This window comes from Pezoporus occidentalis, unplaced genomic scaffold, assembly GCF_034315485.1.
Source record: "Pezoporus occidentalis ecotype Australia unplaced genomic scaffold, CSIRO_AGI_Poc_V1 ctg123, whole genome shotgun sequence".
Lineage (NCBI taxonomy): Eukaryota > Metazoa > Chordata > Aves > Psittaciformes > Psittacidae > Pezoporus > Pezoporus occidentalis.
Genome location: NW_026913027.1, coordinates 1,209,733 through 1,235,816, shown reverse-complemented (window position 1 = coordinate 1,235,816; position 26,084 = coordinate 1,209,733). Strand labels below are relative to the sequence as shown.

The 26,084-nt window shown below is 37.3% G+C and overlaps 1 protein-coding gene across 9 annotated transcripts in view; it reads right to left on the bottom strand.

Moving 5' to 3' along the window:
• TENM1 (teneurin transmembrane protein 1) overlaps positions 1-26,084 on the bottom strand; it is an 845,211-nt gene that overhangs the window by 232,540 nt on the left and 586,587 nt on the right. For 8 of the 9 annotated variants that reach the window (XM_062607456.1, XM_062607455.1, XM_062607460.1 and 5 more), the window contains one exon: positions 14,435-14,713. In XM_062607456.1, the coding sequence (XP_062463440.1) occupies positions 14,435-14,651 (217 nt within the window). In that variant the 5' untranslated portion in view covers positions 14,652-14,713. Of the gene's footprint in view, positions 1-14,434; positions 14,714-25,577; positions 25,643-26,084 lie in introns of all 9 variants that reach the window. The other variant, XM_062607454.1, reaches the window with a different exon arrangement.

The following is a 26,084-nucleotide window of genomic DNA, read 5'->3' as shown; positions in this document are numbered from 1 at the left end:
TGTTAGTTTCTAAATACAAAGCTAAAAATTACCTAAATAGCTTTTACATCCCTGAAGGCACCCTCAGCCCTACTCCAATAAATATGTTACTGCTGGTATTTCTGCAAGAAGTAAATAGCACTGAGGTATCTAAGGCCACCCCTTCCTTTCCTCTGCAACTCCAAAACCTTTTCCTGTCAGAGAACGTCTTGTTTAGTGTAAGAAAAAATTTCAGAGGCAATCATTTCAAAAGCCGCTGCCTGCCTCTGCTAATTTCTCTGGCGAGTTTAACTTGAGATTTTTTATTGGTGTTATTTTTTTTTTTTTTTTTTTAATGGATGTTATCAGACTGGAAAAATTCTCAAAAACTGAAAGAAAAAGTTTACAAGCCAGAAGTCATCAACTGTTTTTCCAAAAAAGCAATGCAGAAACCAGACTGGACTATTTGGAAGGACTTTTCCTGTCATGTCCAAAAATGAATTTAACAGCTTCAGGGGGTAACAGAGACTTGAAAACACAGAGAGGAATCCTACAGGACAGTGAAGGGAAAAGGAAACACTACCTCTGTTTTCTAGCTCCAGAACAGCATGGAGCATGTATGGCAACCCTTAGCTGCAAACCAGTGGGATATAAGTGAGTAAAAGTAATGAAACCTATCTTAAGGGGAAGGCAGGGTAAAGGTACACACAGTTCATCACCATCTGGATGACTGCTCTGAAGTCATATGGAAGGCAGGTGTGATCCAGCCTGCTGACCAGAGCTACCACTGATCTCCTGTCCTGGTGCCATCCCTGGGAAGCAAGACAAACATCAAAGTAGTAAAAGTGGGGGAGAAGCCAAAGAGATACTTTAAGAACACACATCAGTGAGATCTTCAGAAGTAAAATACAGCAGCTAAGACATAAAGATGGACGAATAATTCAGTACACAGGTGTGTTTTTTCAGTTGTCTGAAAAAAGTTTTATGTTCTAAGCATAGACTAAAAGCAAACTATTAGCATCCTTCTCCCAGAACACCTAAACTCTACAGATCAACAGCTAACAATTAATTGTCAACATTAAGTAATCACTACTACAATATCAGCTTAAATTCACGCCACACCTATAAACGTAATTCTCAGAGATACCAGGAAGAACTGTATCCCTAGAATCAACAGTTCGATTAATCCTCTGAGAATCTGTGTGTGAACCAAACCAACCAAATAAATGCTACAAATATTTCCTTTCCAAAACCACTAATTACACACTTCTGACAAAATACTACTCAAGGTTATATACTGACACATGCTTCAATACATAATCTGTAATGTACTACTGAAGACAGATTATTTTCTGATTTACAGTAGTATGACTAATTAAGTCAAAGGACTGACTGCATATAGAATCAGTATTAAAATTAGACCTGATTAGTATTTAAAACAGACCTGTGTTTTTCATGTTTTTTCCATAAGCAGAAATATAAGATTAATTTTGTCCTGTATCTTCACAGAAAGATTCTCAAGCAAGGGGACAAAGATACACTTTCTGTGATGGCAGTCACAACAGGAATGCTGGCCATGCAGATAGGTACCATACGGTCATCATTATTTTTACAATGGGTAACTTGCAAGATGGTCATCCAAGATATGCTCACGTAAATGAAGATTTATCCAGTAAGAACACCCAAATAATTTCCTTTTTTCATTTCTCAACTGAAATACAAGGATTTTTCCATACCATGCTCTTATATTCACAAATTCTGTATTTCCTTTCAGAAAGTCAAATGAATGTTGTAATCCATCCCCAAAAATGAAATGAGGGAAAAAAAACACAGCAAGAGGAAATTACTGACACATTTTCCAAGCAGCACAGGGGAATACCTCTGGGGGCAACTACAAGACAGCATTTCAAATATTTATCTATTTAAACTCTTAATAACTGACTCTGATTGTAAAGACAAACCCCAAACTGGTCCAAAGTCACAAGCATGTGCAAACACTTTGGATTTCTGCACTTTCTTTAATATTCTGCATCTCCACTGAAATCTCAGAAAACAATTCTGGCCCATTTTTCTGGACTAAGCAGGGTAGGTACAAGACTTGCATCTTAAATCAATGCAGGCAGAACTTGTACTATGTCAATACTACATGCATACCCTTCTGTATTTATACAAATATTTGTAGTAATGAATATGAAAACTCCCACATAAACAACAAAAGGAAAACATCATTGAGATATTGTGAAATTAATTCCTCACCGAACAGAATAACTAATTTTACGTAGGGCAATAGACAATCCCTTGATTTCTACTATTAAAATAAAAATTATGTAATTAATTTCTTTAATTACTAGGAAGGAACAGGTTGTTTAGTCTGGAGACGAGAAGGCTCAGGGGGACCTTATCACTCTCCCTGAAGTGTTCACAAACCATGTAGATGTGGCTCTTAGTGACATGGTTTATTGGTAGTCCTGGGGTAACGGTTGGAATTGATGACCTTAAAGGTCTTTTCCAACCTAGCTGATTCTATAATTCCATGGAAGCAAATCATGCAAGCCTCTTGCATGATGTTACAAGTACAAAACTGTGCAGTTAACCAGTGAAAGCACAAGTGAGTTTCCATTTTGAAGACTTGGAAAAAAAAAAGACTAATAATTTGAATGAATTAAGAAATTAGACTACCCATAAATGATCACTATGTTAGCTGCATTTCTAGTTCTGTAACTTTAATATATAACAAAATCTACTTCTAGGATACATTTTAATACATTATACTGTTAAGAAAATCCTATGTGAACAATCTTTGCTCTGTAATTTAAAACAAAGAGGAACGAACTCAAGGTTTTATGTACTTCTAATGCCAACCATTTTCATCCTATTAAAATACTTAGAAGCAAGGGAGGCTTTAGAATTTCTGGCAAATATTTTGCGGCTTATATTGTTATCCATAGGAGCTGTACAGTTGTACCAGAAAGACCAACCCATCAATACTGGTGAACTGTTAGAAAGCTTAAATAAAACCTTCTCATAAATCACATAATTTAAGCACATTGGGCCATTTATTCTCTCACTTAGGTCACTTTCAGACCAAGGCGTCTTCACTTGTTTGAAAGGAAGTAATCTTAAATTATGTATGAATTAGCAAGAAAGAGTGTGGCAAATTCAGCACATAAAGAATTCTCCGTTCAGTGGGAGAACTAAAATTCAAATAAATTAAAAAAAAAAAAAAACACAGATAAAACTAGATTAACCTCGGTTAGCTTAAATAAAATAATCTTTATTACCAGAAATTTTGCAGAACCGTTCTTGAATCTGCAATGATTTTTTTTCCCAGTTTTTAAGATTACACTCATTTTTTTCCTTCTGTGGTAACTTCCTAATAGCAAACACTACATATTTTTGTAAGCATGAGGATCGATTACATTCCCCCATTCTAATAGGCCACTTCTATTGCCTGCTTGATCAAAGGGCAGCAGGAGCACATTCACATAATCACATTACCCAGGCTTTGTGATGTTTAGAAATGTCATCTACATAAAGGGGAATATGAGCATCTCTAGGTTTTTGAAGCTGATTCATTCTTCATTATTATTTGTTTTTTATGATGTTAATTCCAGGAAAAATGCCTTACTAGTCAAGTGATACAATGGCTGAATAATGAAATACAGCACCTCCCCTTTAGCTTTTTTGCAAGGAAAGTTCTACATAGTTCACACTACACTTCTGTACTAAGGAAGTGCTAACAGCAGGGAGATCCAGATTCTTCTTCACTCCCAGGTATGCAGGAAGGCTGTTTTAGCACTTCAGTCTCAAAAACAGCCTTGTCCCACTTCCAGGGACCATGGGCACCATAACCTGATGCTGCTTCTCTTCAGCTAATAACAGCTTCTTACAGCTCTCTACCATCTGCAAAGCATGGTAACATGACTGGATTTTTCTTGGAAGTTCAAAACTGATGTGTGAAGCTAATAAGCGCACTGATGAAGTGCATGGCAACACTGAATCTACCTTTTCAGATACTACCATGTTCAGTTACCAGAAAAAAAGCCTAGTACTTGTGTAACAGACTGTTTCTGAGCACAATATTAAAGACAATCCAGTCACCAAGGTTCTTTCTTACAGATCAACTTGCGTAGCAGTTACGAATTCCAGTACATTAATACTAAATAAAGTGTAGTTAATCTTTCAAGAATTTTACAAAACTTAACATTTATGTCTCATTAATCACTGTGCTAATATTATAACTTGAATTCCCTAGCTTTATAATCGCTTGCTGATTTTCACAGCAACTGTTTATATTTTGATATGTGACTTCTGTAGGTCCTCAGACTATTTTTCCTGTGGTAACAGCTGGAAGCAACTATATCAACTTCATTCAGTATTCATTTTTTTCTTGTGTAACTGGTGCTTGGGAGGGTGGTGGTGGTGAAAGAATTGGTCCGCTGGTGTTAAATATTACCTTATTCCTTCCATGCTGTTTTTTCCATCTGAGCGAAAGGTACTTCAGTCACTTGCAAAGCATTCCTAATGACTGACAGTCAGCAGGAAACCGATTTCTGAGCAGCTTCCACTAAAACTGAAACTTTGAAAGGAGAACCTTGGATTTAAAACCACATTCACAATTTATTTCCTATGAATACCTACAGAACTAAGTTCAGAAGGATTTGAGAGTCCTGGTTTCAGACGGGATAGAGTTAATTTTCTTCCTAGTACCTGGTGCAGTGCTGTGTTTTGGCTTTAAACTGAGAACAATGCTGATAACACACTGATGTTTTATTTGTTGCTCAGTAGTGCTTATCCCAATCTAGAACTTCTCAGTCCTTCATGCTCTGCCAGGGAGGAGGGGCACAAGAAGCCAGGAGGAAGCAGAGACGGGACACCTGACCCAAACCGTACCACAGCATGTCATGCCTGTGGAGAAGGATTTGGGGGTGCTGGTTGATGACAAAAATGAACATGAGCCCTCTTCAGTATGCACTTGCAGCTCAGAAAGCCAACCGTACCCTGGGCTGCATCAAAAGGAGCATGACCAGCAGGTCGAAGGAGGTGATCCTGCCCCTTTACTCTGCTCTTGTGAGACCTCACCTGGAGTATTGTGTGCAGTTCTGGTGTCCTCAACATAAAAAGGACATGGAACTGTTGGAACAAGTCCAGAGGAGGGCCACGAGGATGATCAGGGGACTGGAGCACCTCCTGTATGAAGACAAGCTGAGGAAGTTGGGGCTGTTCAGCCTGGAGAAGAGAAGGGTGCGTGGAGACCTCATAGCAGCCTTCCAGTATCTGAAGGGGGCCTATAGGGATGCTGGGGAGGGACTCTTCATTAGGGACTGTAGTGATAGGACAAGGGGTAACAGGTTAAAACTTAAACAGGGGAAGTTTAGGTTGGATATAAGAAGGAAATTCTCTCCTGTTAGGGTGGTGAGGCACTGGAATGGGTTGCCCAGGGAGGTTGTGAATCTCCATCCCTGGCGGTGTTCAAGACCAGGTTGGACGAGGCCTTGGGTGATATGGTTTAATGTGAGGTGTCCCTGCCCGTGGCAGGGGGGTTGGAACTAGATGATCTTAAGGTCCTTTCCAACCCTAACTATTCTATGATTCTATGATTCTAAAATGGGGGTAGTTACCTAGAAGGGACCAACCACTGTTTGGGTCTGGCTGGGTACTTGTATGTGGATGGTTAGAAATTCTATTGCGCCTCACTGCTGTCTCTTGTTTATTTTCCTTTCTGCTTTTAGTTTTATATTCTCTTCCCTTGTTATTTCCCTTATCATTGTTATCATCATAATTATCATTATTATAGTATTATACTGTACTTTAGTTACTAAAATGCTTTTATCTCAACCTGCAGGGTTTACACTCTTTTGATTCTCCTCCCCATCCTGCCTGGGGAGGGGGGAAGAGGAGGTGAGCAAGCAACTGTGGGAACTGAATTACCAGCTGGGTTAAACCATGACAGTCTCATTCTAAAAAGAAATACTAATTCAAGCTCTAAATGTGTTAGGATACACCCACCCTGCTGCTTATCCAGATATGCAGCAATGTCATCAACTCACTGAGCTACTTCCTGACAGTTCTTTACTTTGAGAGGTACAAAATCTTCTGACAGATAACATAATTGAGAAACCCTGGGAAGAAATGTTATTTTGTTTCAGCATCTGCTCTATAAATGAAGATAAGCAAACCAGATTTCTAGGTCCAGAAAATATGACAGCTCTTCTTTGTTTCAAAAAGAGTGACATAAAAGACACAGTAAGAGTACGTATGTTCACACAGCTCTCAAGACAAATGCAGAGCCCTTCACTGGTTCCCATGCTCCGTAACTCTGTCTTAATGTTTGTTCATACCTTATTTTTAACTTGTGACAGATCTTCTTAGGCACTTTTAAGTTTGTAGGAAGAGGCTCTACTAATATAGCAAGAACATTGTACGTATAGGCTTTGACAAACAGAATTCCAAAACATATTAACTCAAAGTTTCAGCCTCTGCTGCAGATACCTCACCAGTATTTGGCACAGGTTACTCTAAGGATTGCTGTATCTCCAGTTCTGTTACACTGGCTGGGTTACTCTCTCCTTCTGATTTTTAATTTTATGATTTCTGGTATTTTACACCATGGGAAAATGGTGATTCAGAGAGGAGAACAGAAATTAGGATTGTCGTTTGTATCTGTACACTGACAAGTGGATTGTTAAACTTGTGTAACATTTGGAGAATGCTTTTTTCATTCCTTAAATGAGATTTCTTAGCAGGGCACTGAAAATTCACTGCGATCCTTCTTTAGTTTATTTTATTTCTCAGTAGGTTTTTTTCTTTTTTTCCTCACTTTTCCCCTCTCTTGGATATTCGTATTTCAAATCAAAAGAATTACTTATGAGAATGAAACTGGTTTTGATCATGGAAGGCATTTTTTCACTGAGATGATGGCAGATATTCTAAGATTGGAAGCGGCATTACAGGAACAGTGACAGCAGGTTACAAGTTTTAGTAGGAGAGTTGTGATCTAGGAAGGGAGCACCCACTTCAGCCTTGTCGAAAAAGATTCTCTCTGCACATTCAGTATTCTCATGTATTTTGATTTGATGAAGGGAAGAAAAAGTATTCCCTCTGTGAGATTTTAAATGAAGCCACAAACATACAGCTTCCTCACCCCAGTTACTCCAAGGACAGAAACTTCCAATTACTTGTCAAATCAAGAAAGAATATCTGGAGGGGGTCGGAATCTTAAGTGCAGCTTTTCCTTTCCTCAGAATCCGCAGATCCTCCCCACATAGAGGAGGAGGCTGCAGTCCAGGAAGCCACAGGGAACTGCTCATTTCACCGTTTTTCTCTGAGAGATGGTAACATCACCATGATTAGAACACAACCAGCCAAACAAAGCACACCAGGAATCCCTATTTCTGCAAAAGAATACAGAAGGAGACAATGCACTAAGCTTTAGGAGTATAGAGTCTTTTACTCTGCCTCATATGTAAATTTTTTTTGGACAACAGGAAGCTCATAAACACTCAGACCAGATGGTGTAACATACAGCAGCAGGAGATGGAGCTTATTAGCTATCGTTTCCTTCTGCTAGTATACAACTCCAAAAGCTGAAGGACCTTTAAACCACCCTCTACTGAAAACTGAGTCCCTTTCATGAGCCAGTAAGAGGGATATATTTCACGTCCTCACACAGACAGAACTTATTCATTACACATCACATCCCTGCTCCAAAGTGTGCAGGTACAAAACATACTTAAATTAGGTTCTCAGCAGATTTTCTAAAATTAGAAAAATAATGTTGTAGACAACATTAAAAGTCCAGAATTTCTATGCCTGACACTGGAAAACGAGAGAAAAAAATTTCTAATAATACAAAATGCATCAACAGTCCCTATCTTTCTCTACCAGAATTCAGGAATGCTTCACTGCACTGTGCTCCAATCATCTTCCACAACTAGATACACAGCTCTTACCAAATTATGTAGCTGAAATGTTAAAAAAAAATCCCATCCTTCATTAACCCATAAATCTCATCGTCGTAATGAAAACACTGGGAACAAGAGCAGTAACCACCCAGCTGTAAAGTTCAAACCCACCACATCTCTAAAAGCCTGCAGAGCACTGGGGCTTTCAGAGAGACTTTTATTTTTACCTTTTTTCTTGTCCTTTTCTACACTAATGATCTGCCCTCCAGCTGCTAAAATAAAAAACTGCATTTCACCATGTCCTGTTTACATATCAATACATAGCCATTATAATATTCTTTATTTTGATAGTCTTTAACACATGAATACTACCGGCAAAGACTCCAAAATAAGCAACTATCAGGCAGAGCTATGATACTGAACTGTTTTAACCTATTCTACCAGTGCTAAGTCGATGATTGATGGCACTTGAGCTCCATTTTCTCAACAAGAATCTGGAGACACCCCGATAAAATTTCTCCCTTCATTAAGTACTCTGTGGAAGTTTAAAAGCACAAAGTCGTAAATTCACCCTGTTAAGTGCTCCAAATCTCTATTAAAAGGATAAAAAAATAAAATAAAATAAAATCACAGCCACTCTGTTGGCATCAATTTCCTCTGGGAAGGCTCACAAGACTACAAACTTGTGCGATGTTCAAGTGCTATCCTAGCGTTGTACAGAACAGATTCAGGGGAGAAGCTAATAAAGATTGCCTTATTTACCTTTACAAGTCATTTAAAAATAAAGAAATTGAAACAAAACATGCATGCTATATAAAGCCCAAGTTGAACTCTCCATGGCCCTGGTAGAGACACAAAGCAGATTTGCTTCCTGGATGGATTTACATCATTCTGAAATCAAAGGAGAATATAGATATTATGTAAAAGCTTCTGCTATTTCACAGATGACAAAAAAACACTGTGACATTTCCCTGACAGGACAATTTCCTACCAGCGCTTGTCAGCAAGCCTTGTATTTCTGTCTGTGAAGATAAACAAAACTGGTTCTGACTGATCATATGATGTTAAGAGTTAACATGTATTTGAATCTTCCTTCCTGGCAAGTTTAAATTTGCTGAATTTTAAAGCACAGCAAAACAGGCCACCAAGTTTTGCACCCAAAATACGGTTTTTCCCTTCCTAGGGAAAGTCATATACAGCACTGAAACATTTATACTGCCTATCTATCCTCACCATTGCCAGAATGTAACAGAGGGCAGAAACCAGAACTGATGGCAACAGCAGTAAGCTAAAAGAATCAAGGCTGAAGCAGCAGTGGCCTTAGGCTGAAAAGCACAGCATTTGCCTGTTGTGACCCAGGCCTCTTCATGAAGCTGACTTCATCCAAGAAGACTGCGAACATTTAGCTGGATCTATCTACCTACTGCTCATGAAGATAATTTCATATCACTACAAAACATTTAATATGTTATCAATCTGCAGCTTTCGTCCTACAAAACAATTTTCCTTACTTTTTGGGCTAAAAAGCAGAAAAGGCTGATTCTGTTTGAAGCATTAAAACATCATTTCCTAGAACTAGTAATGCTGATTTTTTCCCCCCACATTGCCAGAAAACATTCACTATTGGATCCTCTTGCTGGGAATTAGCTCCAGTTTGCCTTAGCCCTAATGCAGCTCAATATATTTACCTTGCCAGGAAATACATGTTTGTATAACCAGAAATTTATCGCCATACGCTCATATTGTTAACGATCAATAAACTTTATCATGCCAATGACTCAATCCCAGATGCTTATCCTACCAGGAATTCATTCCTCTAAATTAGAGTCTTCTACAAATCTATAATTAACATGTAAGCCATAAACCTTTCCTGTACTGCCAGTATTCATAGACTACAGCTCCCTTCACATTTGCTTTAGAGGAAATAGAGAAAACTGTGGAGGAAACAGTTCTAAAGATGTAAACATGTCATAAATAAGCTAGACATGCCATCTATGTATGGTACAGCTACGAGAACTTTTTCCTTCCTGCCAGGTCCATCAATAAATTTCCTAGCAAGAACAACATTTCTGATGGCTTCTGCCAACTCTTCCCCATCTCTTTCAAGTACAGACCACTGTGTTTAACAATTCTTCCAAGAATTAATTTACTATGTTTGCCAATATCCCCAAACTATATGATATTGGGTCTGCCAGGAATTTATTTCATAAGATCTTCCTGCCAGGATTTAGAGGATTTCAGATTTACATATCTTCAGGAGCCTGAAGATTCCAGTGACTAAGAAAATGTATTTTACATGGACACATTATGCAATTAGCACTGACTCTTCAGCAGCCAATGGCACTTTGTCAGAAGAGTTTTGTATCTGCTTCCACCCAGCTGTTAGGCCAGTAAAACGTAGCTCAGCTTGAAACGGTCTCTGGTGTTATTTTTTCAATCTGGAATTGTCAGATAACTACAAATTTCTGATGCAAATAACTCCAGAGACACAACTTATCTTGCACTGGACTTTCCAGGAGGACCTTAAGAATAACACCTAGAAATCATTGCTCAACCAACAGATTAATTCCGTACTCAGAGGTTTGTTTTTTTTTTTCTTTCTTTTCTTTCTCCTTTTGTATTTTTATCTATCAGATGTGTGAAATCAAGCAAAGAATCATTCTAAGAGTTGAGATACAATTTCAGGAATTGTTCAAAAATTGAAGCAGTTCAGTATTCTATCTTTAGGTATTGTTTTCAATCTTTAAAACAAAATTTTGTGTAATTCACAAGATCACATGGGCTTTCAAAAAAAAAACTTGGACAGAAAACATGTTTTGCAAAATACTAACAGTGCTTATCAATTCTGTAGGATATACTGGAGAACTGAAAATGTTTCCTTTGAGTTCATGCCATGTAGAGTTCTGGTTTAGACAGACTGTCTATATATGCAAACACAAATACCCATGCATAATGATTTTACATAATCTCAGATTTCAACTGAAACTTCTTATAGAAATAAATCCCCGATATTGACAGTAACAATGAAATAGTCAAGCTGCTCATAACAAAAAACTTCACAGAAATTGCTAAGATATATCAGTACTTTAAGCAATAAATCACATTTACTCTGAAGTTATATATAAAATTCAGATGACTGCCTAGTCTAATTTATAACCTACCATCCCTAAGTAGCCAATATAAATTCTTCCAGTACCTATAAAGATCTAAATTTGTGTTTTTTTTTTCACAAAACCAAGTAGATCAGTACAGATACCCCTAAATTTGTTCCTGTTAAAAGCGTCTCCTTTTTTATTTTGAAATGATCTTCTCACATTCCATCATTAGAGCTTGTTTGATTTCTATCTCACTCTTCAGTATTATCACTTCATTCATGGCTGTTACTATGTGTCTGTTTTCTCATCTATTCTCACACCTTTCATAGATGAAGTTCATAGATTTTATCCTTCCTGTGCAACCCATTAATTCATCACACTTTAAGCACAGGGTATTTCGATTGTAGCTTAAGAAAAATGTCACTATCCGAGGATAAAATCATGGATGCCCCCTTACTCTTAATATGTGGATTTTTCTAACGCAACAGTCTTAAGCAACAGCATGGTACAGCACTCTTGCTCTCTGAAAAAGGGCACTGTGGGATTTTTGATTTTCTGGGTTTTTTTTTCTTGTTTTTTTTTTTTTTACATTCCAAAGATGTGTCAAACACGAGAAAAACTTGTTAAAGATTCTGATGAGGAATTTTAGAAACAAACTGATTCAAAACAAATTCCATCTACAGTTTTACGGATTCGTGCCAGGTTTAGAGTCCAAAACTGAATATCTTTTTTTTTTTTTCTGGTATTGATTGAGCAACTACCAAGAATCACCACAAACTTTCCAACTCACAGGCCCCATACCATGAACCTGGTGTCCTTTTGGGAATAACACACTAGAACTGTAATCAAATCTGACTCTGGCTGAAGTCTGAAATGTTACACTCAGATTTACAGACTTGTTTTCTCTTCTGCTCTTCAATTTTGAGCTCAACCAGGTTTATATTTAAAAACTGTGTTGCCTGCCAGGCCAAATATTTAGATTCAATACTTGGCAGAGGAAAACTATATGATCTAAACCACTAGAAAGGTACACGGTTAAAATCCCAAGAAACCAAAGAGATCTACTTAGCATGCATTTACCAACTCCATTATACAAAACTGAATTTGTCATAGGAGAAAACTGTGATTTCTAGTACAAGCAAAGTTCAACTCCACCCTTACAAACCAGTACACAAGTATATGCTTCTAAAAACACTTCTGTGCTCAATAACACAATAAAGCAAGCAGTATGTATTAAATAGTAACATACTGCCTAGCCAGTTCATGAAAGAAGGTGCCCAGAGGTAAGGAAGCATTTAAGTGCTGCCCTGCATATTGACATACTACTTTAGGGGCATAAGTGATTTTCTTTGAACATAGATATCAAGCTTCATAGTGCACTCTGCAGCAGTACATGAAGAATTTACAATGCTTGTAAACTAGAAAATCTGCAAATTCATACAGTACCTAATAAAAAAATAATTCCAATGGAAAAATCTTGGGGCATATGTTTCCAAAAAATCACCTTACTACATGAGTGTGAAATACTTGTTGGTCTGCACAAGCATAAATCTCCTTCCTAACAGGCCAGTCCCGAGTAAGTGAGTTAACTTCATACCTGACAACTTCTTGCAGAAATGCAGACTAATTTGACCATTTGTCCAAAATCAATAATGTGATTTCTTTCAGAAGTACTGCTCTGAAAGGATAAATTTAACATATGACACACAAGCTGGCTTTTCGTGCCTACAATAAAGTGATTGCTACCCTTTCATACGTGTCCAAGCTAGTGATGCTATAACTAACATGAATACCAAGAGCAGCAAAGCTTTGCAAACAGGGAGCTCTTCAGCAGCTGAGGGCAACGCAGAGGCTATGCTTTTATAGTCACAGTTAACACTAATGAGGTAGTTGCTTTAAGTAGATCTACAAATACATTTACATCATCTCCAGTTACAACAAAATAGCCATATCTTAGTTAACCAAACTCTCATAGCATAATTCAAGATCAAGTCATTTATATGTAATCAAATGTGTCAGTCGAGTTTTCTATACAACACCTCGTTGAAATCTGTATTCATGACTTTTTCTTTCCTAATACTGCAGTTTTGTAACCCTCTGGAGGGAATATATGTACATGGACTGAGGCTGTCTCTGGCAGCTAGCTATTATGTCTCCCATGAACTACAGGTACTTTCAGACAACAGCAGTATTATGAAAGTTACCCGATTCAGAATATCTGCAGTAAGAAAAAAAAGGCTGCAAGATCTACACAGCACAGCCATGCTAATTTTTGCATTAATTTACACATCACAGAAAAGACAAATTTTCTACCTTCAAAAAGCCCACTTTTTATTTTCTTGTTAACAAAATAAAAAATAAATTCAGTATTCAGGAAATTGGAGGTTTTTCTGAGTGAGCAGTGAAGGACTGTGCTGCGGGGGGGGGGGGGGTGCGATTTGTTTCTTTTATGTGCGCTTTCTTTGTTTTTAATAAATACCAAAATTTTTAGCTGAGAAGCACAGGCCACATTGTAATGATCAATTTAATCGCTTCCTTGAAGAGCATGGAGTGACTCCCCTGGAGCCGTGTTGCAGTTACTTTTATTGGGGACAGGACTCTTGATGCTTCTAACACACACTCTGATGCCTAAAAATATCCTCCCTGCCCCACCATCCTGACCAAATCTGTGACAGAGCTAAAAGGCAACACATAAACCACTTGTCTGTACAAAGTGTGTTAAATGCAGCACGTGGGTTTCCACTAACAGCAGCATATCAGTCAATGCTGCAGAAAAATATGCTCATTTCCTTCCATTTCTTTAGTCTCAATCTTTAGCTTTTATCTCTAATGAAACAGTAGCTTTCCTTAACCCTAACTCAACCACCATAAGCTCTACGTTATTTGTACTAGACCTCTGTCTTTACCAGGCAAAAGGCTGAAGGAGAAACTTAATAGTTGGCTTTTTTCTTATAAACACACATTATCTGCAGTTTCTATATGACTTGATTATTTATGTGATTAGAAATTCTGTTAGAGAACTGCTGTATTTGAATTCATTCAAAGGCTTTGCAAGGACATGCAAAGATAGCCTACAACCTCAGTGTTGATTTTACACCATAAAATTTATGCAAAGGTAATAAATAATTCATCAGTCAGCATTAATAAGAAGAGCAGCTACTCCGCCCATGGCAGAGGGGTTGAAAATAGATGATCTTAAGGTCCTTTTCAACCCTAACCATTCCACACGATTCTATAGCTATCATGTGATGGTCTCCAGAACACAAGCCAGTCCATCCTGCTAGAAAAGCAAATTTACTTCAAAAAATAATTCCTAAATTTTTGATGTTACAGTATGGTTTAAAATAGGTGAAAATGGGTTATTATTGCAGTCCTTGAAAACAAAATGTTTGCTTGTCTGCTGACAACATGGTATTGTTTCATAATAAGTAATCAGAAAGTAATAACCATAGCTAGCAGACAAAATAAATAATTTACCTTGTGTGGACTGGTCAATGTTTTTTCTTTTTCTGCTATGACTATTATAATTAAGTCGTAGCTCTTGGCTATATTCATTCAGAGTTTCTCTTGAGTCATAGGATTGCCTTTGCTTTCCCCCATCTTCACTTTCATCTGAAGAACTTGTGTAAGTTAGATCCACTTCATGTTTCACTTTTGACAGTGGCTGGTAGGGTTTGCAGTCCATCTGCTCCATCTCTGATCAAATAGGCTCAAAGTCATGAAAACAAGCAACTGGAACTCCTTAAGGAAATAGTCCTGGAAAACAAAAACAATGAGCCATTTCAGATATTATTTATCAGTTTAGCTCACAAAGACTCAATTTTGTTTTTAGTTGATATAAACCAATTAAATGATATTAATGTCACTATAATCCAGGAAAGAATCTGAAAACGTCTTGTTTTACTGTCTTACTTTCTAAAAATAGAATTAAAAAACCAGCAACTTGAAGACAGAAAAAAGCCCATGACAAAACAAACCAAACAAAAGCTCTTAAGCACTAGCCCATTAGACCAAGCAGTAACTTTTTCCCCTGTATCTCCTGTCTGAACCCTTGTCCTGTAACCTTGCCTTCATGAAGCTATTTCCATCATTCATTTTAACGCACACTCTGCAATGGAGTAACAGGGGCTATAGCACACCTTTTACAGCAGCACAGTTCCGGAACAGGGAGCTTTGTTAAAATAAGTTTGGGGGTGGGTTGGTTTGGGGTTTTTGTGTTGGTTGGTTTTGGTTTGGTTTTGGGTTTTTTTCCTAATGATTAATAGATGCTATTAACCTAGAAAAAGAAATGTAACAATAAAGGCGGCTGTAAACATTATTGCTAGAAGACCAAACCCACTGAAGTTAAAAGAGATTTTGCTTAATTAAAAAGTAATTGATCATAGCTGCTTAATGATTTTAAGGTCAGCAGCAGAGGTAAGTCAGTCTAATACCCAGTTTGGTATCAGCCCATTTCTAATCTGCAACAAGGACTTTTAACTCCATGCACTGCCAGCTGTGGGTGCAAAATAAGGATCTTCAAATGCACTTTTTCACAGAAAAAGTGAAACCACACAAAAGATAAACATAAAAAAAAAAAAACACAAAAAGCACTTTTTGTTAGAAGGCTATAGAGATGAGTTTAGCTTCTGAAATTATCTGAATTTCTGAGAAACAACTGATGGTAGCTGTCACAGTGCTCCAGCACAGTAAAACTTCATCTCATGCTTATGTGTCCTCCCAATGCTTTTGAATGGACCACCTTCCAGCAGAGGTTAACACCATGGAATGCACACCTTCACTACAGTTCAGGACACTATCTGGAAAAAGAGCTTCTTGAAACAAAAAAAGTCAGGGAGTTTCATGAAGTCATTTAACCTGAGATGGAATACCTCTCAGAAACTACTCACACCAGGATAAAAAACTCTAGAAATAAAAAAATCAACCAACCAAACCAAAGAAACAAACCACAAAACCAAAAATGAAATGCAGTTCACATCTCATACTCAAGAAAGTGGGCTTGAAAGCACCCAGGTTAATAAAAACCTCTTTAAGAGAAAGAGAACTAAAAGGATAAACCAGGGAGCTGCCAGTCTGGCAGAGACCAAGGCTGCTGACAAGTGTGTTGCGGGGTTTCAGCAATGAAGACAAGTTTTTGTGCTCTGGATTGATTGCACTGTATCATGTTGGCATTAAGATGCCTCTGCAGACAAGTTATTAATAAGCACTATCTGTTCTCAAAAGCAATTTGCCTAAATAATTTACTGTTATTTGCCAACACTGCCTATTATTCCCTAAGAAGTTCAGTACTTATTTGATGAGTCGCTTTAATAGTCTGATGTGCAACAGAAGAACACAAAGGTGCTGTGACTTACAAGCAGGCAGCTGGCTTAAAAGATTACCCAATGACTCTCTAGAAATGGTTACTGACAGGAAAAAGCTCTCCTATATATCCTGCCTGACAGAACAAATGGAAATGATGCTACAAAAGCCAGAGGAAAATGAGGAGAAATTACAGGCCTCTACTAAGAAGATGCAGTAGACAAGAAATAAATTTTGCCATGAAGGCAACAAGTGGAAGCGGCCTCAGACATACGTGGTGCATCTCACTTTCAAAAGTGCAAAACGATGAACCTGACAAATTTAGCTCATGGCTGGAAAGATCAGCAGCATACATGTGTATTTTGACTTATGGAGACAAAATTTACGTAGAAGTTCCTCCTAAAAGATAACCTTGTGCACATCCATTGTGCAGGAGGTTTCAATACCGACTTGGGGTTTTTTAAACAAATAACAGAAGTTTATTAGGACACACAGAGACCTGTAAACTTGGGCCGCAGAAAAACAACTACCTACTACTTGTTTTTATTCTTTTAAAACAAGTTTAATAACCAGTCTTCACTTTTTGTGAGAACAGTTCACAGCAAAAATGTCTGACGATGTTAACCGAGGCAGCAGAGGGATCAAATTATTTAATATAAGCATTTAATATTAGATTCATTACATATTCCAGGACTTCTCTTTAACTGTGTTACTTTTGTATGTGCTATCTTCTAATGCTTGAGGACATGCATTTTATCAAATCTAAACTAATGTAAAAGATCCATGAAAGTCCCTTAGAGACTGTGATTTTATTATTCCTTGCACAACCAAGTTATGAGTTCACAACCTTGTCACCACATTCGCCCTACTCCTGCCATCGCCATACATGACCAGCCTGGACTATGCATGTGAAGCCACAGCCCAAACTTTCTCAGCTAATACTGCCCACCAAGCTGGAATAGGGCAGGAGTATAAACGACAGTGCCTGGATGTTTACATGGGTTGTTTCTTCAAATAAATGGCCTTCAAGTAACTAAACAAAATACCCAACCGATCAATATCAAGTTGACCTTGTCAGCAAAATGATAAAGTCTCATAAAAGCTTATAGCTCCTGTAAGTGACCTTTGTGCAACTGCATTAATGCGCTCCTCCTCACAAATAGCACTTTTTTTGACCTTTCCATCACTGTTCTGTCATTGAAGTTTTCACTAAATATTTATTAAAATATTATAAAAAATATATAAAAGTTAATTATTCATATAAATATACAAATATGAATTATATATTTAGGCACTGAATAGCAAGTAATTCTCAACCATACTTTAAACCGCATAGTCTATATAGTTTAGATTTGAAAAAGAATACACAACTAATCATTCAAATTCACAATGAAATACTTCTGCAAATTCAAAAAAAGTCAAAAAGTTCTGTTAGATGGGAAAATGCCACCTTTTAAATACTGGAACTGATATAAGCATGAATATTGATTTGTATTTTTAATGCATGAGTTATGCCAGTTTCTAAATACATGTTGTACATGTTATTACAAGCTATTTTCACATTTCACTTGCATCAAACCTCTCTTACATCAAACACCTAACTTTCATGTTCTGCTTAGATCAGAAGCCCACTTGTTCCAAAGTGCAGTAATGCCATGATAACCATGGCTGATGAGCAAGCCTGGGCTGAGGCTGTTTGCAGTGCACATGCTAATGAATAGCTGTTTTATAAGAAAACTTACTGTACACATTTGTACTGCATACAGGCTCTGTACTCAAACACAGTGATACCACAGACATCACGTTACTTAACACTGCTTTGCATAAATTCTTATCAGGCTGCTCTGACAGGGTGCCCATTTAATGAGCCGATTTCCACACTAATTATCCACTATCAACCCCATCAAATTACCAGTGGCATACCCAGTTGGTTACACATACCCAGTCCGGACTTGTTTAGAGGTCAGGATGTGGATAATAATGAATAATCTGTAGCTGATTTTTACAAGTGTAAGAACATGAAGAACTGTAACCTTTTTTTGGCCTCAACTAAGCAGTATGTCTAATATTCAGATATTCCAAACTACACAAAATTAAAATGTAATTGCAGTTATCATGTTAAAATATAACCAGAAACAGTCCCTGTTTACATGTATTGAAAACCTAAATTCAGAAGGCAGCCTCCTGTAATGCCATTTTTCATTCTCTGAGGACTGCTCAATCAGCTACAGAACCCAGCTCCAGATTTGCTCAATTCTCTCCTATATTTCTTTTCTTTTAACATATACCCTTTATCTGAAAGCTACCATTTGCCTATCACCTTTACAGACCACTGGTTTTTGAAATTAACTACCAAGCAGGTATTTCAGATCTGGACTGCTGAAGGCAAAAAGAACAGCACCTTTATTCTGCAAGTCTTTTCTGAAATACAAAACTGTGAAATATGAAAGGCAAAACAAAGGAAACACTCTTTATTTGAGAATCTTTGAGAAACGCAATAGCAAAGGGAAAAAATAATATTCTGACCTTGTACATAACTTCAAAAGTATCTCACTCAAATATTTGTTCAGATATTATAAACAAAGGAAAACCTTATGTCATCATTAAAGTTCTCTGTTTCACAGAACAGTTACACACACAAAGAGATGCCTGATAAAACAGTTGAGCGGCATTAGAGCAGGAACAAATTATGTTTCTAGACAATGCATGGAATAGGTCGCAGGATAAAGAACTATGGAAACTCTGGTTGAGTCTGCAGGACGGAAGCAGGTAAGTTTTTTCCTTCCCACTGGAAAGAAAGAAAAAGACTCTCATACTAAAATCAAGAAAGAGAAATAGAAAGCAATCCCTCGAAGACTGACTGAAGAAACTGAGAATTTGTAAAAACACAAGAAACCAAAATTCAAAAGAACATTTCCTGTGGATCATAAAATATCAACATCAATAGATGTTTGAATATGACATAATGAAATGTGGATCCCTAGGTATGACATGCCCAGTACTTCTCTGTGTATGAGTGATACTGTGAACCAGAGACAGTGTGTTGTTCCTCCAAGTGGACTACATAGAACCCCTTACGAAGAACCGATATGTAGATAAAAGAAAACAATGTGAGATTATGGGGGTTTACATATTTCTAAATCAGGTATGTAAATGCACAATCAGGTTTTCAGGAACATACCACGGGTTTAACACACTCCCTAGAGGATGCGCTGGTTTAACCCATGGATGGATTGCATTTGCCCATACATTTATATCTGTCATTGTGATAGATGCAACTGGAATAAGGTTCATTTTAACATTTAATGATCTTCATTAGAAATTATTCAAAGTAATCTAATTCTAGTTAACAAAAGTAATTCAAAGCATTGCTCATTTTATCCAAAGTTTCAGAGGGAAAACACAGCAGAATAAAATGGCAAGGAAAGTCAGGTTGTTGCAGTATTTTGTGACATATGGCAAGACTGAAAGTGAACTGAAAAACATACGTTATGTCAGCTACTCAACTGTGATACAGAATTCTTGGCCAACAATTGCCCTTCACTTTACTTGGAGAATTGCCACTGACTCTAAAAATCACACAACCTCTAATGGTTACTTTCGGAAACCCACGATTTAATATTAGCGAGCCTAATTGGTGGAGGTTCAAACACGAAAGACCAAACTCTGCTGCTGTGGGACAAAATACATCATGATTGTTGGTGATATGTCCTGGACAGGTTCAGACTACCTCCTCAACTATAGATCTTTCTGATGAAAAGTATTTTAGGGAATATAATTCCTGATTATATTGCAAAGTAATTCCTGGTGTGAACTTTTAATTTCAAATAATGGAAAAACTGTGAAAAGTATCCCAGCATCTTGATGCTTCAACTAAGAATCCTGAAGAACATGAAAAAAGTCCGGGCTTAAGCAAAATGAGCCAAGCGCTTGGCATCTACAGATTCGGTATGGAACACAGGGGCACATCATCGAATGCCTTTGCAACTTAATTCCTATCTATAGCGAGGGAGTACAGGGAAAGAGGTAAAGGAAGTTTGGCCTATATAAGTGTAGGTTGAGATTACAGGATCAATATTCCCATATGGATCTCTCAGAAGTCTTCAGGACATTTCAAACATATACAAGGCAATTCTTTGTACTAAACATACCCAGATGAAGCGTTAAAATATTTGCCAATGGAAACTCAGGATGCTCTCCACCATCATGATTACTGTTTTGGTTTCAAGAGCCTAACTTGGCATTGTAAAAACCTAAAATCAAGTTACTAAGTGAAGTCTCCAAGTTCAATGAAAACAGCTTCATTTTGGACCTCTTCTGAACTAAAGAGGTAAACAATATCACTTTTTTTATATTTTTATATCTATACATACACTATGTAAGTGCTATCATTTATCTAACAACAGAGAGGTAAACATGTAATAATGTATATGCAAATAGGAAAAACTGAATCTTCATTTCATCTAGGAGTAAGCAAGTACTGTCTTTTGGAAGTGATGCTGTTTGAAAATACGAGATGTAGCAAGTATTGTATTTATTTATATGTGACAAGAAAATTGAATCGTGCTTTGGCTATTTGTTGATAATGCAAATTGTACAGCCATCAAATTGAGATAATTATTACTATGTCTCTTTTCCAACTGTGTGCTTAATTAAGAAGACCCAGTAAGACCTAATTAGCAACAATGTAATTTTTAAAATCCAATTTAGTTGCTCAGAGATTACAAAAATTGAAAATAACATGTTCCACTTTGCTATTATTAATTTTTTGAGATACCAATTTAAATTTTGTACCACAATAAGGTTAGCGCATGAGAATAATTTACCACACATCAATACCATGCAACATGTGGAAAACAGTGCAAGTATTAGATTGCCACTGATACTCGGATGCCTTGACAATGGCCATTTAAAAACATTCGGCTGACAATTTTGACTACGTTTTCACTTTTCCTGTTTCTAATTAGAATAAAGGGAATAAGTCTTCACTGAACAAACAAGACTTATTCATCAGAGTATTTATGGACTATCAAAGCATAACAAGCCTAAGTGCCATCACACTTGATGAGACAAAAGATTTGTTCAGTTGACAGCACAGTGAACAAAGTCACAAAAAAGGGAATTTGCATGGTAGTTTTTTCTGTTTGTTTGCTCCTGGCATTATTATTATGTTTTCATTCTCCTCTCAGAAACAGATCCCACAAGATATTGTGATAGATCTGAGGTGGCCTCCTCAATTTTCCACTTGCAAGGCCAAATACTCCACCTAAAAAAATATCTGAAATAAAACCCTGGCACCAGCTTAGCTCCTTTGGCTGAATATTGCCAATTATTAGGATCACTCCAGTATGGTCTACTCCTGAGCTTTGCTGTGGCTTGTTCTTATCCAGCTTGATGACCTTTTGGGGGTCATTTATTTTTGCTACATTACAACTTCCAGGATTTCTACAAGCAGCATCGATTCAGCAATGTGTTTATTTCCAGTATAGCCTCAAAACATTGAGGCACTTATAGTAGGCATATGGACCTATAGTTTTCTGCCTTTCAATATACAGATATTCAAACAGTTTATCCCAGCAGTATGTAAGTTCTATGATGCCACTATTATTCACTACACATAGAAAATGAACTTTTCAATCTATATGCTAAGTTTTCTTAACTTCTGCTCTTCTAACTCTGGGAAGAAATAGCATCAATTATTATGTTGTTTTGACATCACCTACTAAGTTAAAACTTAAAAAGCTCTTCAGGCATTTGAAGTACTTTTTGCAAGAAGACCTGACTACTGCCTGACCACAAGACCAACATCTGCATCACCTTCCTTTTAAGTATCACTCAGGCTGCTATTTGCGTGCCTGATACCATCATGCTTGAGAACTGATCTTACTGTTCCTTTTCTTCTTGCTTTGATGTCTGTCAAAGTATTCAGTGTCTTCAAGTGCCATTGTTCTGACAAGCAGACCCTCCCAATGGACTTGTACTATATACTGTGACTCCCAGAACTGCTATTATTTGAGCTGGAGTCAGATTGATTTTCTTTCTGTTCACGATAGTGCTATGATCTTGCAGGGCTGAAATTACTGCTGATTTATGCCTTGATGCAACCCCTCGAGAACTGACTTGTACCAGCATGTCACCTATGAAAAGGTACATCTGAATCCTCAGGGATCTTTCTAGTGGAACCTTTGTTCTCATTTCAATAGAGAATCCTTTGTAAAGGATGTTTGCTAGAAATTTCTCCTGCAAGTACCATGAGTCTTCTGTAGTGCAAACTGCAAGTATATTATGCATCTATCCATTTTTACCAGTCTGTGGAAGCCTTCTTGGCAGAGATTAATTTAAGGTAAATTTTCCATCCACAGCCTTATGGTTTTCACAAATTTATTATACCATTTTCTTTAGCACTGCATAAAGAGTGCAGGTTGTGCTGGCACTGAAGAGGGAGAATATTCCCCAGATTTATGTATAAAGGCTCACATACACAAGGAACTGTAACGACTAAAAACATACAATTATACCTTTGTTGTATTTGGGGAATAACAGCCTTTTATGTCAGAGCCTTCTTTTATTTGGACTTTAGAACAGGAAATAATTTCCTCTATTAAGTGTTATTCACATTTTTACATATTCTGCCTATTAGCATCATGGACAATTTTTGCACTCTCATTACAAGTAGCCTCTTCCCTGCATCTTTGTGAATGATTTTATCGTAACATATAGCACTTCTTCTGCGAAAATACACTAACAGGTAGGCACTGACTTTACATTTAAACAAGTCTAACATGGTAAATTGCAATTGCATTCTTGCCTGGTTTTAAAATCAGCCTCTGAAATCTTAATTTTTTGTCCCTCTTTCCCCCATTGGTAGAGCTAATTTAGATAAGCTGATTACTTTCTTCTCATGTATGCTTTCCCTCAGTGGAAGAGAGAAAATGGAGTTTCAGCCAAACAAATTTAGACAGAGGTTGAAGGTTGAACATGAGTTTGCTCAATTAGGTATGAAAAAAAGCCAAGAACTACAGTAACTGCTCTGAAGCACACACAAGGTTTGAAGTATTAAAAAATAAATAAATAACCCCCCCAAAAACAAACCAACCAAACAAACAAAAAAACAAACCCAAAACCAGTTCCTTAATAGAAAATAAACATTTCTATTAAAAAATATTTCTGAAAAACAAGCAGTTGTGGTATTTAATAAACCATTACTATAGAAAGCACCTTCTCATTAGGACCTCTTAACAGTCCTAGACAGGATCAAAACCATCTCAATGAGGAGTTATTGACCAATTCCTCAATTCCTGTTTCCCCGGGTCTTTCAGTGCAAGCACTTCTGATACAGATATTGTCCTTTCTTCTAATTTAGGCACCACTATCAAGAGTAGTCTTTTCACAAATAGTACAAAACAGACTGAAGCAGGCAAATTTTTTGGAAACCAATATTCTGCAATAACCAATTTCAGTTCAAAAGTTGATGAGAGTTTGCTGCAACTCATTTTTCCCAATAAACAGGAAACTAAGCAGAGGTATCCAAGAAATCAAGTGCTCCTACTCTCCTGTTGAGCTGCTGGAAGGAAGATGAACCACCAGAAAGACATCAATAGCCTCTATCCCCAGCGACTACCAAGGGAGACCAAGACAACTACAACCCTACCCTGGGTACAGTCAGGAGAAATGAAACTGTGCCAGTTAATTTTTTTGGAATAGGTCTCAAAACTCTCAGCTACTTAAGCCCTTATATCATATATTTAATACATTACTATTGCGATGACCACCCTGATAAAGCACTTGTCAAGAATACATTCTCCTTAGCACTCGTGCAATGACTCCATTTAGCTCAGCTCCCTTTCTTCATCTGAAAAATCACAGCAAGAAGAAAGACGAGGTTGAAACTGAAATATGTGGCTTTTGTCTGTTGCTTTTAAGGCTATGTGTATATACACACACCCCTATAGTAGCTGCATTTGAAAAAAAAAAAAAATCAGAATGATTATCCCCGCCTTAGTATTAGGATGTTCTGTTGTCTTGGTGAATCATTTTTCCCCAGGGACTTTGTGAGGGTAACAATTCCACTCATGCTAATTCTATTTACATTGGGAGCACTGTAGTACACATTTAATGTGAAGCTGTGTTTCTTTCATAAGCAAGAAAAATGTCACTTTCTTTTCCCAAAGTACCAAAAGGTTCCTTTTACTGTCACAGAACACAATTATATGTTAGGGCTCTGCTATCTCTTTCTAAACAAGAAGGCAAGAAAATGACCTTCCTTTAACCTATGGCTGAATTGCATTATACTTGGTTCAGTGGACATCCTTTTTTATACTCTTCCTTACTAAGTGCCTCCTTATTGAGGTTATGAGGCTGGCATCTGCCTTTCAATTCTGCTAGGGATTTCATTTTTTCCAAAAAACTTGCTTTCATTTGCGGAGGGCCATTAACTCTCACCCCATGTTTCAAACCCTGGTTTGTTACATTTGTACGCACCTGAAAACACTCAAAGCTGCAAGGAGCCCTTGCCAGCAGAACTGGTCACTGGCGGCTGCATTTTGCCCCACCACACAATCATGTAAAAGGTCAGGAAGAAATATGCCCTGCACACTTACTCACTCCAGGTCATGCTGAGGTCTTGTGTAAAATAACAATGCTTTGCAGCAGACCCCATATCCCCCCTCCATTCTGTGCAGTAATCTGCATGTCTGGTCTTGTTTTATGGACAGCATGGTAATGAAAAGACTGAGCACAGGTATCTCAACTGTGCTTTGCTTTATATGAACAAGACGCTTGGGGAAGCAGAAAAACGTAGCTGTGATGTTAGTGAAGCCACTGCTGATCTGCACAACAGAGCAAGCCAGTGTTGGAGGATTTCTAAATGACAAACATCGTTCCTGAAGAAAGTGACACTATACATCTGCAACAGAGTATTATATTTTAAAAATAAGTTCAGAGGCAAAAGAACACGCAAATCATTACTTACACACATAGATTAGCTCACAAGTAGCCACATCAATAAGCTTCCTAGAAGGCATCTGGCATCACTGTTGATCTGGAGAGAATTCTAAATATTTCAGTGCATTTAGGTGTTCAGGAGTTTCAATGTTTGGCAATTAACTATGTGAGAAGAAGATTTCTATAAACTGTTAACTAAAGATGACTCAATATCTCATCTGCCTAAGAAGAAAAGTTGTGTAGCTTAAAGACACCTTCCTAAATGCTACTATTTCCCCAGCACATTGTTTGTTACATTAGCACTGAAGGCATTAGTAACATGGAGGTAAAATTGGACTATAGGCATGAAAGGAGACAGACTAGAAATGTGCATTACGTTGATCTTGTGAAGAACACTGCTCTCTTAAATGCTTAAATCTGAGCTTCTGCTATTACATTACACTGAAAAGAAATGGAAAGTGCCAAACATTCAAAATAAAATAAAATAGTAATTTCTTCTGTTGCACAGAAAAAGAAATCTTTAGTTGAAGACTAGCTGAAGGCCTTTATATACATCTAGAAGCACTTCATGCCCAAGTGACTGTCAGCATGTGAAATACGTCTGGGGCTACGCTTGCATAAGAGATACCAGTCCTATATACTTCTGAGAGGACAAAGCTACTTTTTAGTGAAGATACTGTGCAAAATTGTCTAAACAATTGTTTACATATATTGATTGCTCCAACACCCCTGTGGCAATCTGTCAAGGTGAATTTTTTTGGAAGCCAATACTGGCTTTGGAATTCACTGTGAACTAAAGATAGGATCTCATTACCAATAATATAAAAAAAGAGCTGAGAAATAACTGCACTAATTCCTCCGAAGATGACCAAAGAAAATACAG